Source organism: Cottoperca gobio, chromosome 5 (assembly GCF_900634415.1).
Source record: "Cottoperca gobio chromosome 5, fCotGob3.1, whole genome shotgun sequence".
Lineage (NCBI taxonomy): Eukaryota > Metazoa > Chordata > Actinopteri > Perciformes > Bovichtidae > Cottoperca > Cottoperca gobio.
This window is the reverse complement of record NC_041359.1, coordinates 9,298,973-9,315,797: the sequence shown is the minus strand read 5'-3', so window position 1 is coordinate 9,315,797 and position 16,825 is coordinate 9,298,973. Positions and strand designations below refer to the sequence as shown.

General features: G+C 39.8%; 1 protein-coding gene across 2 annotated transcripts in view; it reads left to right on the top strand.

Moving 5' to 3' along the window:
• Positions 1 to 16,025, top strand: part of slc2a9l2 (solute carrier family 2 member 9, like 2) — a 102,939-nt gene extending 86,914 nt beyond the window's left edge. For both annotated transcript variants that reach the window (XM_029431730.1, XM_029431729.1), the window contains exon 13: positions 15,468 to 16,025. In XM_029431730.1, coding sequence (XP_029287590.1) covers positions 15,468 to 15,704 — 237 coding nt within the window. In that variant the 3' untranslated portion in view covers positions 15,705 to 16,025. The remainder of the gene's footprint in view (positions 1 to 15,467) is intronic.
• The last annotated feature ends 800 nt before the right edge of the window (positions 16,026 to 16,825 follow it).

Genomic DNA, 16,825 nt, shown 5'->3' with positions numbered 1-16,825 from the left:
CACTGAGCAATGACCATGAGTGGTAAAGAGATTATCAGGGAAGTGGGCCAGACTTTATTGTAGAATCCTTAAATGCTCATTTTCTAGTATGACATTATACTGTTTAACAGTTACTTTATCCTTGTTTGTTACATATAATGAGCATCTTTGAAGTGCTTCATGTGGCCCCCGAGAGAGAACGCAGCTTTAAGGAGGGTATCCGTGTTTTTTAAAGAGCATAACAAGCTAATATAACAGCTAGAAGAGCCTATTAGTGTCTGACACTGGAACGTTTTTTCCTGGAAACTGCAGGGTCCTCTTTCCACTTCTAAAATCTGACTGTTGCTTCAGGCGGCTCCACATCACTGCCTCTTCTCATTTTACCTCTTCTTTCCCTCTGTGCCTCTCCCTCTCTTCTTTGGCCACACAGCTTATGTTTTTGCTCTTTCTCTGACTCTTACTTTCACTCTTTTATTCTTAACCTAATTGTTTTTCTCTTTGCAGTATCTTTACTCATGAATACTGGAGTGTTTGTACAATTAAGAATTCAGCAGTCATTGTCGATGTCATGCTGTCAATGCTACTAGAACATGCATTAAAAAACATACAAGTAAAAATGAGAATCCAAGAAAGAAAACATAAAAATAGTGCAGAGGTTAAAATATATATAACATATAATGTACAATATAACACAGTGGTAGACTGGTGTACAGTAGTGATACAATGAATAAACTGTAATACAGACAGCATAAAATCATCATGGATGTAAACTGCGGTGTGTGCAGGAATAACAGGAAGTATAAAGGTAAAGTGTAAGTACGGTGTGAGTAAAATATTAAGTGATGAGTTCAAGAGCTCAAGAGTTCAGCAGTCTTCTAGCCTGCGGGATCAAGCTGTTTCTGAGCCCAGTGGTGCGCATCCGGATCCTATTTGCCTTCTTCCCGCACCGCTGGGTTCAGAGGATCCCCCTCCAAGGATGGCAGCTCCGTCCTGGGGATGTGTTGAGTTTAGTGTTTTAGTTCATGTTGCATTACAAATACAGAAGTCACGTTTTTAGTGTGAATCCTTCACTTCACTCAGACTGTCACTCATAGGCTGTGTCTTTGTCTTTATGCCACAGCGGTGGTTGTGTCACTGATAGTGAAACCTGTCTGATGTATTTTACAGCTTTCACTCTCGCTCGTCAGGACTTAAACTCACATCAAAGTACACGGCCTGGTCCCCCGGTGCTGTCGTCTTATCCCATTAGTGCTCCCCAGGCCTCGGCTCCCTTTTGCATTTGACTGATTTGACAAAACTTCAGAGACCTCTCTGAGAGAAAGCTGACCACTTGTAGTCTTATCAGTTGGTAGAGTTCAAAGCAGGTAGAGAATAAAAATAACTCTTGATAAAAGTGCAAAGTAGAGAACTGCTGCCTTGTTGCAATTAATTCAGTGTATATAGGAGATAGGGACTGTCGTGGAATTTAAACATATAGCCTTCTGGTTATATTTTATCTCTACAAAGTTGTTGTTTGGCCTTACAGTGACTGAGTGTGTTTACTCACAGTTGTAATACATGTCTGATGTCCCTGATCCCAGTAAGGCGCTACTGTGACCATTGCCAAGCAATAACAGACGGATGTTAACTGTTGTAATTAACGTGTGTGCTGTCTCTGTGCCTTTGTTCCCATTTGGTAGACAGAAATGTTCACTACCTGCAGCCGTGCCAATGCAACTCTACTGTATAAATGACTTGTGTTTCTGTAAACTCAAAGCCAGATACTTGTAGCACACGTTGGCGCAGGTTATCTGTCCTTTCAGCTGAAACTGATTGATTCTGTTGAACTCTTCTCACTCGTTATTAAATAACACCAAAGCTCTAACTTATATATTTGGTCATTTCTTATCAGAAGGTGATTCATTTTTGAATTACCACCACAGGGACAGCTCCTGTATTGCAGCCCTGCCAAACCAACCTGACTATCTAGACAGACAACCCCAAAGTACTCCAGGTAATCTACTCTGAGTCTGAGGGGTCAAATGAATTGAAACCCACTTTAACAAGGCCTGTGATGTGGCAGCCCCCTGTGTACAAGGGAATTGGTCGCCTTATAGGACATTCGCTCTTTTACACCTATAAGCCAAATTTTCCACAAACCGGTGGGAGAGGCACTGACCAGAAATGAGCCTTTCTAGGGCCAGTTAGAGTAATGCAAACAGGAGTTCATTTAGATTCCTCTTAAGGGCAGACACTTGATGAATAGGGTAAAACATTTTTAACTAGATATCACCGTGACATTTCCCCCAGTTTTTTGTATTACAGGTTTTCTGAAATTATATTTTTAAATATGCCAATGAGAAATTATTGTATTAAAGATGTGTTTTAATTGGCATACATTTACGGAACAGGAATCTTAAATTAAATGTTTTAAATTATTGTTTCATTTTGTTGACATATCAAACAGAGGCAGTTTTGGATATCTCTTGTACCTCTTCATAAATTATAAAATGTCATAAAAATAAATTGCTTTGCTACTTTAATTTTTTTTTAATGTTGTATAAATCAGGCTATGAATATTATGTGAACAAAGCCCTCTGCAAAAACCTTCAGAATATAGAGAGGAACAGTGGCGGTGGGGGGGGACATAGAGACGAGGGATTTAAATTCAACAGGTCGGGAGAAAGTGAAGAAATGAACGAAAACCGAAAAAGAAGATTTGCACTAAAGACTTTTAATAATAATACAAATTATAATAATACATTAGACTTGTATATCGCTTTTCTTGTAACTCAAAGACACTTTTATCTAAAGTGTCATAATGTTAAGACTTTAGCCTTTATTTATTTGATTTGCTTGTTGTGGTTCTATGTTAAGTTGTTCATTTAAAGGTTTGATTAAATGTTAAACAATAGTAACTGTACTTTTTTTTGTAACGAAAGAAAATGCACAACAATAAGGGTTTTATGAAAACACTGAATGAAAAATTGCTCACCAACACAAACCATTTATAATTTCTAAATTAGGCTAAAATTAGAAGTCTCCGAGTGATACTAAGTGAAGAGCCATTTGGGAGCCGTAAGAGCCAAAAGAGCCGAATCTTTGAAAAGAGCCGAATCTTTGAAAAGAGCCGGACCTCCCATCACTAGTATGAACGGTCTGACTCGTTACCATGGGAACCTAAATAAAAACACGCATGCCATGATTGATCACTGGAGAGATGCTGTCATCAGTCAGGAACATACCAATCATAGTATTGTTTTTGTTGTGCGCGATTATTTATACTTAACTAAAAATATTGAAGGCTTGAACACTGCTTCCTCTTTTGTCCCGGGTTGAATGTGCCCCTCGGACAAAACACTTGGCCCCAGCCAGGCCCCCCTAGTGATATTGGTCTAGAACCGCCTCTGGAGAGGAATGAAACTGGACAGTGTGGTGGTGTATGTAAGTGCTACTGAAGTGGAGATGTCTGGCTCAGAGTCTGAGAACAAAACTCATTTTGACAAAATGGCCTTCCGTACATTTTGCAAGACCCTACAGGGGAATAGGGTAAAATATTTAACTAATATATATCACCATGAAAAATCCCAAGTTTATTACTTACACTAATACAATACTATTTTGTATCACAGGTTTTGTCTTACTTAAATATGCAAATTATCATTGAATGCCCCATCATGACATAACAACAGCACAGAGGAGGCTTTTCAGTCGTCTGTCATATCGTGCAGGAAGAGAAACAAATCAGAACAACAATTTCCCTGCTGTTACAGCAATTATAAATGTGTGCCACTTTGTGCATGATGGTTTCCATCATGCTGGTTGGCAGACTGGCAGCATCCGGATTCAGCCCCACACAAGCCAGACCCCAGAGGGTTGACCGCAGAGTGAGCATGTTCAATTCTTCTGTGTGCCTTGAATACAAACGCTGTCTCTGTGGCTGTGTTGGGGGCATTGGGCGGAGAGGGGAGTTGTACAGCAGTTTGTCTGGCCACCGGTGGGAATCATTTTCTGCCAGACGGAAGTGGGCGTTAGCTTATGAGGAAAAGTTATCTACACTCTCTGTCCCCTGTGTTCCTGATGCATGCTGCTCCACCACCTGTGTGCCTGCTCCTCAGGGTGGGTGACACAAGCTGATGTCACTTGTTGATGTTTGCTATAAATCTGGCAATATATATGCATGATTATTGAATCAAAATGTGTGACGATGAGATTGAAACTCAGTCTGGTGCACAATCATCAGCTGATTTGTGTTTTTCTCTATTCACTTCGTTTCCTTTTTTTTAGAAATTATTTTTGGGGCTTCTTAACCTTTATGAGTACAGCTGAAGAGAGACAGGAGAGGGGGAGAGATACGGGACTACATGCACATTTAAACTCGGGCAGCTGCAGTAAGGACGCCCCACTATTCACTTTCTATTATTATCAGTATATTCTGATCAGCCGTGCTTATGGTAAACCTTTGGATGCACAACACAATAACAATGAGCCTTACTTGTTCTTGACACAATATGGCAACTGAAAATCCACCAGCAGCTCAGCCGTGTCTCTTTATTATTGAGCCCAGAACCCTTAAGTCAGCTGTTCATTTCTACTGGCACGTCCACCCACAAAGCGAGCGGGTATTTTCTAAAACGTTTCAGAGCCATCTGGTTCTGTTGTGCTACTGTGTAACCAGCCATAAGGTTGTGTTTTCTTTCACAATCACAAAGTACCAATATTGAAAACAATCTTGCTTGCTGCAGTGAGATTGCTCACCATAACTCTTAAGTGACGAATACAACGTCGGCCTTTGTAAGTAACAAAATACAAAACATTACGGAGCTGGGGGAGGGGGGTAATATTCAAAGAATTCTCTAATAATATAGAAAAAACTTTTATAAATAGTGTTATTTTTGTCAGAATAAACCATATTGATTTATAATGCAGGGTTGGATCAATCTCCTCACACCACAGACGGCGCTCCTTGCCGTGTGTTATGCCTGCGGCGGCTTCTGTGGCGTGATAAGCTTCATCCAACATTTCCTACTGAAGCCATGTGGATCCTTGACAAGAAAACAAAAACTATATTTAATATAATATTACTCCCCTCCACCAGCTCCTTGATTATTTATTTTTTATCGTAGACAAACACTTCATTAGTAATTCCTAAATATTGTGCCTTTTATAAACGGCACATGTTTTATTGATAAAATCTTGTTCCTTTGTCAATACTTTCCCTCCTACTGAGACACTTTGAAGGAGTTGACCCATTAAGTGCTGCTTCACGAGAGAAACAATTTCACTTTTTAGCGAGCTACTGTAAGTTCCTTAGCCTTGTGCTTCATTTCCCTCTCTTTGATGTTTTGTTGCAGTTTTTAATGTCTTGGCAGGCGTCTCAAATAAGTACACTTTTCATTCTAACTGCTCTTAGTTGTAACAAAGTCCTTTAATGCTGATTAATCATCTGTTTCTTCTCCGCGTGTCAACTCTTTATATGTATCTACATCAGCTCTATCTCTTTATAAAGTAAACAAGAACAGAGGTTGTTATTGAATTCTAGGGAGGAGAAATCAATGTGCCATTTTAGTTTGAAATGGTCACCTCTGAAAAGTCTGCCCCTTAATTTCACTGTCCACTCACTTGTTCTACAGCGCTGCGCTCCTTTTGTCTGAGACTGGCGGGCCTTCTCCTTTCTGTTCCTCTGCAGTGCACTCACATCTTTGTCCCAAGGTCTTTAGCTAAGTGTTTCACGGAGCTGCTGCTCCTTTGACCTCTTTCACTTGTTTCTACATGTTTTTTTTGTCTTTTTCCTTTTCACTCTATCACAATCCCTCAAGGTCCCAAATAAAGTAGTTTGGTGTGTGGGCCGTGTGCATTATAAATAAAACATTTTATTTAAGGATTAGTTCCCTCATTTCCAGGTTGCATGTTTATGTTAGGGTTTTGTTTTTTTCTCTACGTGCTGCCCAAGAAAGAAAAACATTAATTAGCATTCATTTGTTGCCACGTTTGTGTCCTGATGATGAATGTACGTTCTGAATGAACTCTCCTTTTAGCTCTGTTTTTGGTCCCCACCAACATCTTAGTGAAATGTCTGGCTAAATAAAGCATTATGTTCCATGTAGTGGGTTTTTAGAGCTTCTTGCTACTGCCAAAAATGATGCTGATGAGAGCGGTGAGAGTGAATCAAAACAGTAAAGGCGAGGGCTGTCAAACCAAATCAGTGAGCTGAAAGGTTTGGGAACTCAGAGTCACATGTAATAGTTACATTGTTAATATTAAGTCATTTATAAAACTGTGCAGACACATTTCATTATCTAAATAAAAGCCTTAACTAAACACAATGTGCTTTTATCAGGAGACTTTCTGAAAAAGTCAGACTATAATTCTTACCTATCTTATTACATATCGTACATATCATTTTACATATTCAAGTTTATATTTCATAGTGTGAGTGAAGTCCTTCTGTCTACCTTTTAATTGCCCTCTGTGCCGAGGACACAGCTCTGCTTTTAATAGAGGCAGTACTTTGCCCTCGGTCATAATGTCCCACTTGTCCCTCATTAGATCCTAATGGCATTTGACATTTCCATCTTTGTGAGCTGAAGTACATGCCCTCTTAAACCTACAGTTTTCTCAGCTTATTCAAACACTTCTTCACTTTTCCATTCTGGATATCCTTTGCAGAAAGAGCCATGGGCTTGTTTTCAGGGGTTTACAGACACTTGTTTGTTACAGAAGTAACTGGTGCAGGCTGAAAGCTTTTAGAGAGAGTTTATTGGAGATATTTCAGTCTATGACATAACAAATGTCTTGCATACCACAACAAAACACAATCCAGAAATAGGAAATAACTTCATATTATTAAATGTATCATTGAATAAATGCATAAGTTACACAACGTGTTTACTTTATATTGAAGCATGCCCTATTACATACCTGTTTATACATTCTTGGAGTAGATTGCTTTGTTGAAAAGCTTTTTTTTTATACAACCTACAAAACATTGGCTGATTTAAACTGAATGCAGGAAAACAGTCATGCTTCAAAGCTGCTTAATAAAAACACTTTGAGTAATTGCATTTAATCTGCTGCATATTCAGTACGGAGGGACCAGACATTACTGAATCTATAATGCATGAAGATTTATAGATACTCGTGGGTGTGCACTCACCTGCTTATGTTAATCACACAGGATTATAGATGGACTGTGATGGTACATGAAGCCCAATTATTGTTGCTATATCTTCTCTTAAATCATTCTTACTGTTGGGAACGTGTTTAATACACAGGCTATTGCCCTTGTTTGTGCCTTATCGGCATCTTCAGTCTTGTATTGAATTTTTGCCTAGTGTGCATGCATGAGCATCATGTGCATGTAAGTCAGGAATGAGTCTGACCTCTAGTCACTGCTGCTGCATGCAGACATTTAGCCCCAGACATCTTTTAAAAGCAGGATTCAGTTACAGTCGCACTCTGCTGAGGATAAGCACAAACGACATGAGCACAGGACGTAACCTTGTTAAGTTCTGAAAACAGGAGCAGGGACTCAGAAATTCATTAACACATATCACTATGATGTATCCAACAATAAAGCTTATGTGACGGAACTATACAGGTTTTTTTTTAATTACGTTGTATTGCAGTACACCTACCTTCACCACAGCATGACTTTATGGGGTGTGTCACATTGCCACAAAATGAGCTGTCTTGTGAACACTTTGCATGTGCACATGCAACGTTTTCACAAGACAGCTCATCTCATTAAAGTGGCAATATACAAGGTTTTAGCATTAACGTATCATTATGAAGTAAATGTTGATTGTGCAATGTAATGGCTATAGAATAACGACACCATCCTTTAGAGAGGTTCCCGATAGGCTCCGCTTTCACTATGCAAAGAAGGCTTGATTCACAGCACAAAATAAGTATGTAAACCATTGTGCAACCAAAATATGAAACGCATTTGTTTGTTTTAGGGGAAATGGAGGACAGTGTAACAACCGAAGTAACTGGAAAAGAAAATGCAGAGCAGTGCAGCCAACTCTTTACAATGAAATTAGCTAGCACTAGCTCCAAAAGTTACCAGATGACAGCGAGGTAAGGGAGGTAAGGGAGAGACTTAGTGCTGTTGGCAGGATAACCTTGGACTGCGATTACTCTGAGCACCATTGGGAATGAATTACAATAAAACATATTTGAATACAGTTCTTGCTTTTTCCCTCACGGTATGAATAAGCTGCTAACTTTGTCAGTAGTAGGCTCTGATGAACACGGAGAGCAAACTACAGGTACAGTTTAAGACATGGTCATGGTGTACAAAACAGGGCAGCAGAAAGTCTTCACACCTTCCGTCTCAGACTGAAAACTCCCCTGTCTCGACTGCACCTCGGCGAACAAAACAACAACAACAAAAAAAACTGTTCTTTGTATGTTGCACTTATATTGGTTTGGCTTATTTGAAGATATTGTTCTGCACTTAAAAGATTTCACCTATTTTAAGCTATTGTACTTGCAAGATTCTTGCTGTTTGGAGTTGTATCCACATGATTGTTTGCACTTATTGTAAGTCGCTTTGGTCAAAAGCGTTAGTTAAATGAACTATAATGTAATGTAAAATGTAATGTGTCATTGAGTTAAGCAAAGGGCTTACACAAGGTTGAGGGAGGGGGAAGGGATCACAATTAACAGTTCAATCTTTAGCCTACTGTAGGCTACTGGCAATACATGATGTCATGCCCACTGCTGCTGCAACATCACCTTTTTAAACTATTACAATCCAGCCAAAGACACACACACACACACACACACACACACACACACACACACACACACACACACACACACACACACACACACACACACACACACATAATGTAACTCTTGCTGTAACTTGAAGGACAAAACATAACGAGTTCTACAAAAGTCGTCACAGAAGTTTCAGATTCCAGTGAACCTTTGCTTGCGGCATGCTGGACATTGTTCTAACGTTGGGTTGACCTTCCCTGAAATGTTCTCTGCCTGTATTCTCTACGGTCCCTACAGACAAACCTAGTTTTGTACTATCAGCCAGATGCACCAGTGGGTCATATGTGTGGGAGGAAAGGAGTGAAATAAAATAGCTGAAAAGGGCATATTAAACACAAAGATAGTGGTTTCTTGGAGAAAGAAATTGTTATTATATAATTATTATTATATTAACAGAATAAGTGATTGTCAGAGATGAAACAGAAACAGGGCACAACAACATACCATGGAATCAAATCTGATCACTAGGGGCAACACAGAGCGGCTCGTTCACCAGTTTCCTGTATGTGATGGGTTAGCTTTCCAATTTCCACAGGAGGAACAGATGTGTGTGTTTATGTCCAAAGTCTATGCCAAGATTCAAACAAACTCAAAGCACAGCTGAGACTGAAAGGAATGTCATTAGTTGTGCAGATATTTAGTTGTAAACCAATGTAGCGGACACTTTGGCATTTGAATCAGATGATTGCGCTCGATGAAAAGTCAGGGGATCATCAACATTGTTGTTGCAATTTATCCTTAATGGGCCTTTGAATAGCTGTAGCTACTTTCAATGCAGTCCAGCCAATAGTCATCAAGAGGTTTTCCCCCGAACCACCAGTGCAAACTCACGGTAGTGTTGGAGGGAAAGTCAGCGGATCACCAAAGTCAGGAGGCCACGTTGTGTCGATAACAACTCAGGCTGTTCTCAAACACTGCTTATAGCTATACCTACAAAAAGTAATACGCTGTCATTTGTATGTATTCCACGTAATTGTGAACCAGGAAGTATGAAGAGTGAAGAAGTCCACGTGGGCAGTGTAGGTCAGGGGGATGGGTGGATCCAAAAACACCAGACTTTCACCGAGGACACCGTTGTTTGTGTCCTGCTAGAAACCAGAATTTATTTATTTGTCATTTAACTCACTAAACATGTAATGAGAGGAAACTGAGACGTGTTGCCGGACATTCATAGGAGAACGCACTAAAAAAATTCTAAAAATAAGATATCATACCTAACAATTGTATGAAGATACATTGAATAACTAAAATAAAACATTACCATTTCACATCAAGCTAATTCAATATGCACACTGTCAGCTTTTCAATAGATTGTAAAATATACTTGATTTTGTCACTTTTTCAGTGAAAAGCACAAAACACACTGAACTACTGAGAATTGTTATGCAGTGTTGAATTAAGACAAAATTTGCCAACACAGCATACATACCTCTTGCTTTGTTCAAATAGTAACAATTTGTTCAATATGTAACAATTGCTGGAAAGTCGTAGAATCCCTCCACCAGCTTATTCCTTTATATAAATGTAAGTGACGCATCCTGCTTTCCACTATAAAGCCTCTGTATTATGTAGGTTTTGTTTTGAGACTTGATCTCGGCTTTTTTTCACAGCGTGTACTTACCCTTTGTGTCCAATTAACGCTCTAACACTATAACCCAGTAGGAGACACGTATCTGTTGCCACGAGTATAGAAAAGTGGTACTGTGGAAGTAATATTAACACAATTACAGACATTTGACAAGGCTGGAACCCCATTGAATTCAACATGTCAGAGATGCATGGTACGTGTAATCCTATAAACTATCTTATCAGTGTTCATTATGATCAGATGGTGCTCTCTGTCTTGTCAGAAAAGTGTCAAATCTACATTGGTATGTGGAGCGTCGTCTGGAGAGTGTCAGTAGATCCACAGGACACTAATTATAAATCTCACCATTGTCTCTCTCCGCTGTCACATCATTTCGTAATGCCTGATTGGAACTAGTGAGCTTATATATTTATTTATATATGAACATGAGTGTGCCTGACAGTAAGACAAAGAGGAGCGATGTAATGTGATGATACAATAGGTCCTTCATGTTGATGGATGTACAATGAGATTGGTGGAAATAGATGTCAGGCAGTGGAAGGTCAAGTAGAAGTGGAGCTGAATATGTAATAAGACAGACAATAGAGGCGTACAGCAAAGAGGTGGTGATGCCACAAGAGACATGTAGAAATGGATTTGGAGAGGTGAAGAAAAGAGCGAGGGAGATAAGGCAAAGCAAGGAAGGAGCAGACAAGTGTGAGCGAGAGAAAGTGTCAGACGGTTATTTTTAGCCACCCAGTGCCACAAATATTGCAGTCGGTTTTGTTGTTTGGGGTTTTTCCCCGGCCCACTTTCTCCCAGATCACAGCAGTGATTCACAGGTTACTGACTGGCACCTGAAACCAGCTCTGACCCTGTTCAGACATCACACTGCTGCACTGTCACATCCCTTTACGTCCATGACAGGCCATCGCTGACGTGTCAGTCTAGGTTCTGCGGGGGAGGGTTTAGAATTGGGGGTGGGGGGGCGAACAGACTGGAGCAGTTTTAGAAAAGTGCCACCTCTGGTAAATGAGTAAAAATGTGTTAAGACTGAAATTGAATTGGTTACATTGTTTATTCAATGTTTAGTAAATTAATGCCAAATAAATACACAATATATAATAAAATAATAAATTGCTGCTATTGGTAACTTCAGTACAGACACATCCGCAGCGTTTGTAGTTGTTTTGTTTCACTTTGTAGTTGTTTGATTGCCTCACCAACAAACTATATTAATGGGATTAATAGGTCACTTCATGCAGAGGTTCTGATCCTGGTAAGCCAACTGTCTCTGTCTCCCCCACCTTTGTGCTTCTGACATCAATCAAGCTGATTCAGTGATTTATTGACTCCCAATTCAGAGCTTTCATTTTATCATCTTGGAATCCTACCCAGACAGTATCGAGCATTATTATTCTCCAGGGCTGAAAGGAAATCCATTTGTCTCCATTTAAAAGAGCACAAATCCACATTAGGAAGATATTGGCAGGAAATAATACAAACAGAGTCCTGTTTACACAGTGTATGTTCCTTAAGACAGAAATGATGGCACCTTTCACATATAATGACAGATTCATGAAAGGTAATTAAGCAAAACAAGGTAAGATAATAAAGATGAGATCAGGGACAATCAATAAATTACATTTTTAGCCTTCATTCTATTTCTCTGTAATCCATACAGGTATCTAGCATGACAATGAATTAACAGTGATGCATTACAGATTCATTTTACGGGCATCTAAATTACTGTCACGTAGGACTGTTGAAATCCATTACTGGAATATGCATGTGGGATTGTTTCAGTTTGGATTGTTTACATGAAACCGACGATATTCTCTGAATCCACAAGCCGTAAACCTTTACAGGGGTTGTCCCTTTGGGTTGGAAAGGAGATTCATTAACTCACAATGTCTGGAACAGATACTGAATGTATCCTGTGGTGAGATTGTCAACTACTTCTTCAAAATTCAATAATGATCTTTAAATCTTAGTTGGATTTTGACTCGTCTTGATGCTGTTTCACATTAATGTTTCGCTGTGAAATCACAATCCGCCTTTTTACAACATCGCATGCTGTCCTGTGAAATCATGTATCTCCATGCTTCTTTCATTTTTAAAATAAGGATCAAGATTTCCAATGTGGGTCAGACAAGTCTCTTTCCTCTTAAAATAAACAAACCTTTTAAAAATGCATGATATAAAATAAATGTATTGGAATTATCTGTAATGTATTGATCAGTGCAGAGGGTCATTGTTAGCGATTTAACAAGTCTTGTTTGCATCTAATAAGCTTCTTCAGTTACTTTCAAACATTGAACTAAATGCAGCTGACGTGCAGAGGATTTATTGACACGATGCAACATAAAATGGAATAACAACTACAGGCTCTCGTTGATTATCATAACTATGGAGACCAATGAGCCATCAGACCCAATCCCATTCACTAGTACACTGTGAGTTTATACAATTGTATGTGTTGCTAATGTGTTACGATTATCGTAGCTGTGATCCATAACTGTGATCCTGAATGATGTATGTCTTTCCATTGTCGTGCTCCCATGTGACAGCATTAAGATATGGTAATCCAACATCTCTAAACAGCCCAGGGTGGACATCCGCAGTGTAATCTTATGTACAGCTCACTCTCTTATGCATCACAAACACTGACCTTGAGTGTGCCTCCCATTGGGAGGATTCAGCACAATCTATAAAAGTCCACACACATGCAAATAACCCCCCACCTCCACAGCACACAGGTTACACCTCTCCCAGTAACGGGCAGTCTTTGGACCAGGACATTTTTATCAATGTCTCCATCAGATTTATGTCCACAGTGGGTGTTAAATGAACTGTAATGTAATGTGTTGAAACATTATCCTATCCTTTAGGCTGGAATCACCAGTCCTTACATTCATTTGAATGTGGTTAGTGCGTTTAGACTGCTGCGGTGGGGACCGCAGGGAATGCCAAAAAATACCTGTAGTGGCCCTGCGGCGAAAAGTTAAAACCATCCATTTTAGGCGAAACCCAAAATAACGCTGCGTTGGCCAATGACACAACAAGACCGGAAGACTCCCACTGGAAGAAGAACCTTCGACTTCTGCCTCTTTCACGCCGTCTGTGCTGCAAAAATACCAAGCAGCTTACAGTGGTTTGTGTCTTTTTGTTTGAATTTGCGGATATGAAATGGACGAAAAAGTCCCGGGTTAAGGTTTAAAGTTCTTCTTCTTCTTCTTCTTCTTCTTCTTCTTCTTCTTCTTCTTCTTCTTCTTCTTCTTTTTTGTCGTGTAATGGCAGTTGGCAAACTGTTTTTCGGCCCCTGAATTGAGGGGGTTAAATTTCACAACATGGCATCACACAAATGGACCATTTAAGTGACACTCCCACGACGTCGAACAAAACTAACTTAGGCTGTCCTGCCCTACACAGTTCTGTCTCATCCCATCCAATCCTCTCTTATCCTGAACTGTTGTGTTCTGTCCCATCCCTTTGTGTCGTTTCCTTCACTGTTCCTTTCTGTACTGTCCCTTCTGGCCCTGTGTTGCATTGTCCTGCCCTGTCTTGTCCCATCCTAAAAAGGCATGGCCTTCCCTGTTCTGTCTTGCATTGTTCTGTCCCAGACTGTCCTTTCCAGCTGTTCTGTCCCATCCTGCACCAATGTGTCCTATTCGGCCTTGCATCGTTCTGTTTGTCTATTTTGTCCCATCCTACTCTGTTCTGTCCTATCCCCTCACCCTGTCCTTTTCTGTCTCGTCCCATCCTGCACAGTTTTGGCCTGTGCAGGATGGGACAACCTGACTTGCATTGTTCGGTCCTAGACTATGTCATTCTGCACTGTTATGTCCTGTCCTCTCCCCACTCAGGGTTCCCCATCACTGCAAGTGCCATCTCCTCTCTTAATATCACTCTGGGTGCAACATGTGTTATAACATTCAAAAAATTAAAATATAATTAACGTTGTATGTTTGCCACGGCCACTCATGGGTCTTTATGTGCATGCCGAATTGTTGGTGTGTGAACCAAGCTGAGCCCCCACAGCAGATCAAAGGCTTATCTCTGCGTCAAAGACGGGGCTTTCTCATTCTCCTCAATCTACGGACAGAGCGGCCGCAGAAATGTCCTATTTGTGACATGACTCATCTCATATGTCAACTGGGAGAGAAAGGCAATGTTTTCTGAGGAACTTGTTAACTTTGCAGATGAGCGTCACGTCACAGAGGCGGGACGGAAACTGGGTCAGGCCCTTTACACGATGCTCTATTTTTCTTTCAGTGCTATTATGAAATACACTCAACAGAGGAAAACAGTGTCAGAGACTAACAGCAGTGATGATATAACAGCTGAAATCAAAATAGTTCTTCATTGAGGTCATGGTTGTTTGGACACTGCATTTCTAATACTAGTTACATAGTGCCGCATTTGAGTCTCCTCATGAGCAAGGTATTATAGCTTCGTGACACACTGGTGAGGGTCAGTCAAGTCTGTCTCATTCAAAATCTCTCTCTCTTCCTCTATCTCTCTATCTTTCTCTCTCTCTCTCTCCCTCCCACTCACACACGCACGCATCCACACACACACACACACACACACACACACACACACACACACACACACACACACACACACACACAAACAAACCCTCTCTCCAACTCTAAATCTCCCTCTGGGTAATCAGTCAGTGTGTATTTTTAAATCTGTCACTAATCTCTATTATTGGCATAACACACTGGACAAGGTTAGCTTTCAGACTTTGGGTACATTTTTCAACACACAAACAAATACATATATTGTGAAAAATATGACATGTCCTCCGATTTGCGCATACCCTCATACACCTGGGGACCTTTTAAGTGGAAAATCATGCATGTTATGCCTTCCCCAGCGTGACACACAGATGACAAAAACAGATGCCACAGACGACGTCTCTCTGGAGTTTAGGATGGCTGAAAGAAATTGCAGGATTTGAGGGAGAACAGTAATCATCAAATGGTTTAAATGCTAAAATATGTAAATGAATGGAATGAAATGTTCTATTATGTTATCACTTGGTGCTTGATTAAAATATTTTCATTTCTCTCCTATAGCACTTTTAGCAAAATTACGCTGTATCCGTCTAATTCTTGTGTGTGTGTGTTTTCTGTTTGTGTAGGAGACGCTGCAGGCATTTACCTTCCTGGTGTTTGTGGTGTTCTGCGTCTTAGGATCTATATTCCTCTATGTCGTCCTCCCTGAGACCAAAAATAAAACTTTTATGGACATCAGTCAGAGCTTTGTCAAGATCAACAAAATCCCTGTCCCCTCCCCTGGTCATGAAATGGAGCTGACCTGTAAGCCTGCCATGAATGGAAAAGTCCAAGATGTCGTTAAGATGGAGAATTCCTTCTAGCAAACCACAGCGTTTGTGGAGCAACAGGGTGAAATGAAAAACCAAAAGTACTTGTTGTTTTTACATATTTATTTAATGAATGTGGTAAAAGAAATGAAAATGAATAATTTTGTTCCAATATGACTTGAATAATATTTAGGAATATTAATGTACAGCAATTGTTTCTTTATGCCTCTTATTACAATGAAACAAACAAGATTTCTGTTTATAAGTCAATATACAGTATAAAACTATTATCATTTGCATAAACCCTAGATTGTTGAGGTCATTTAACGTTACAAAATTGATTATAATGTGAATACAGGGGGCTTGCATAACATATTGATGTACATATCATTAAACTTAAACCTGTGTTAACTAATTTAATTAGTTTGAGGGTGGTAAAACATGCAGTTAACACAACCGGGGGAAAAAAGCAGAGTAGAGATATGCTAGCATGTTAGCAAACAGTGGCTTATTTACACATCCGGCAGATACGGAAACATTAGACTCATTTGGAGTCTTGTTTGTGTCCACCTGACCAATATTTTGTAGCTCTGTTTTCGTCTTGACCAACTTGTGAAGCAGATATGTGGCTCTTTAGCTGCTAAATACTGCAGTTTGCTAACATCAAGTGTTTGGTGTTTGGCAGAGAACATACAAGGGTTTATCAGAGTTCAACGACAAGTCAGTGTCATTAAAAACAGCTGCCTGCTGTGGCCAAAAACGACTGTGATGAGAGCAGTGAGACTAAACCAAAGCAATAGAGTTGTGGCAAGACCAAAACAACATGCTGAAATAAGCTAAATCGCTAACAACTTTAAAATTACACATACTCATTTAATCTGTTGTTGATATATAAAATATTGATTATAGCCCCTTTAATTGAACACTACATTTCTTATAAAACCAGCCTGAACGACTGGAAGCTGATTATTCTTTGAAGGAAGTGTAGCAGCATGCAGCATCATCTTGATTCATCTTTGTCGTGGACCCAAAGCAGCTTCATAATGAGAGAAGGGCAGACGTGTGTCTGAGAAGAGACATGTCTTGAAGGATTATAACCATTACGCAGATGTTTTAGTTAACTTCCCAATATAGACAAGAGTGAGAGAGAAAGAGATCTCAGAGAGACCAGTAAA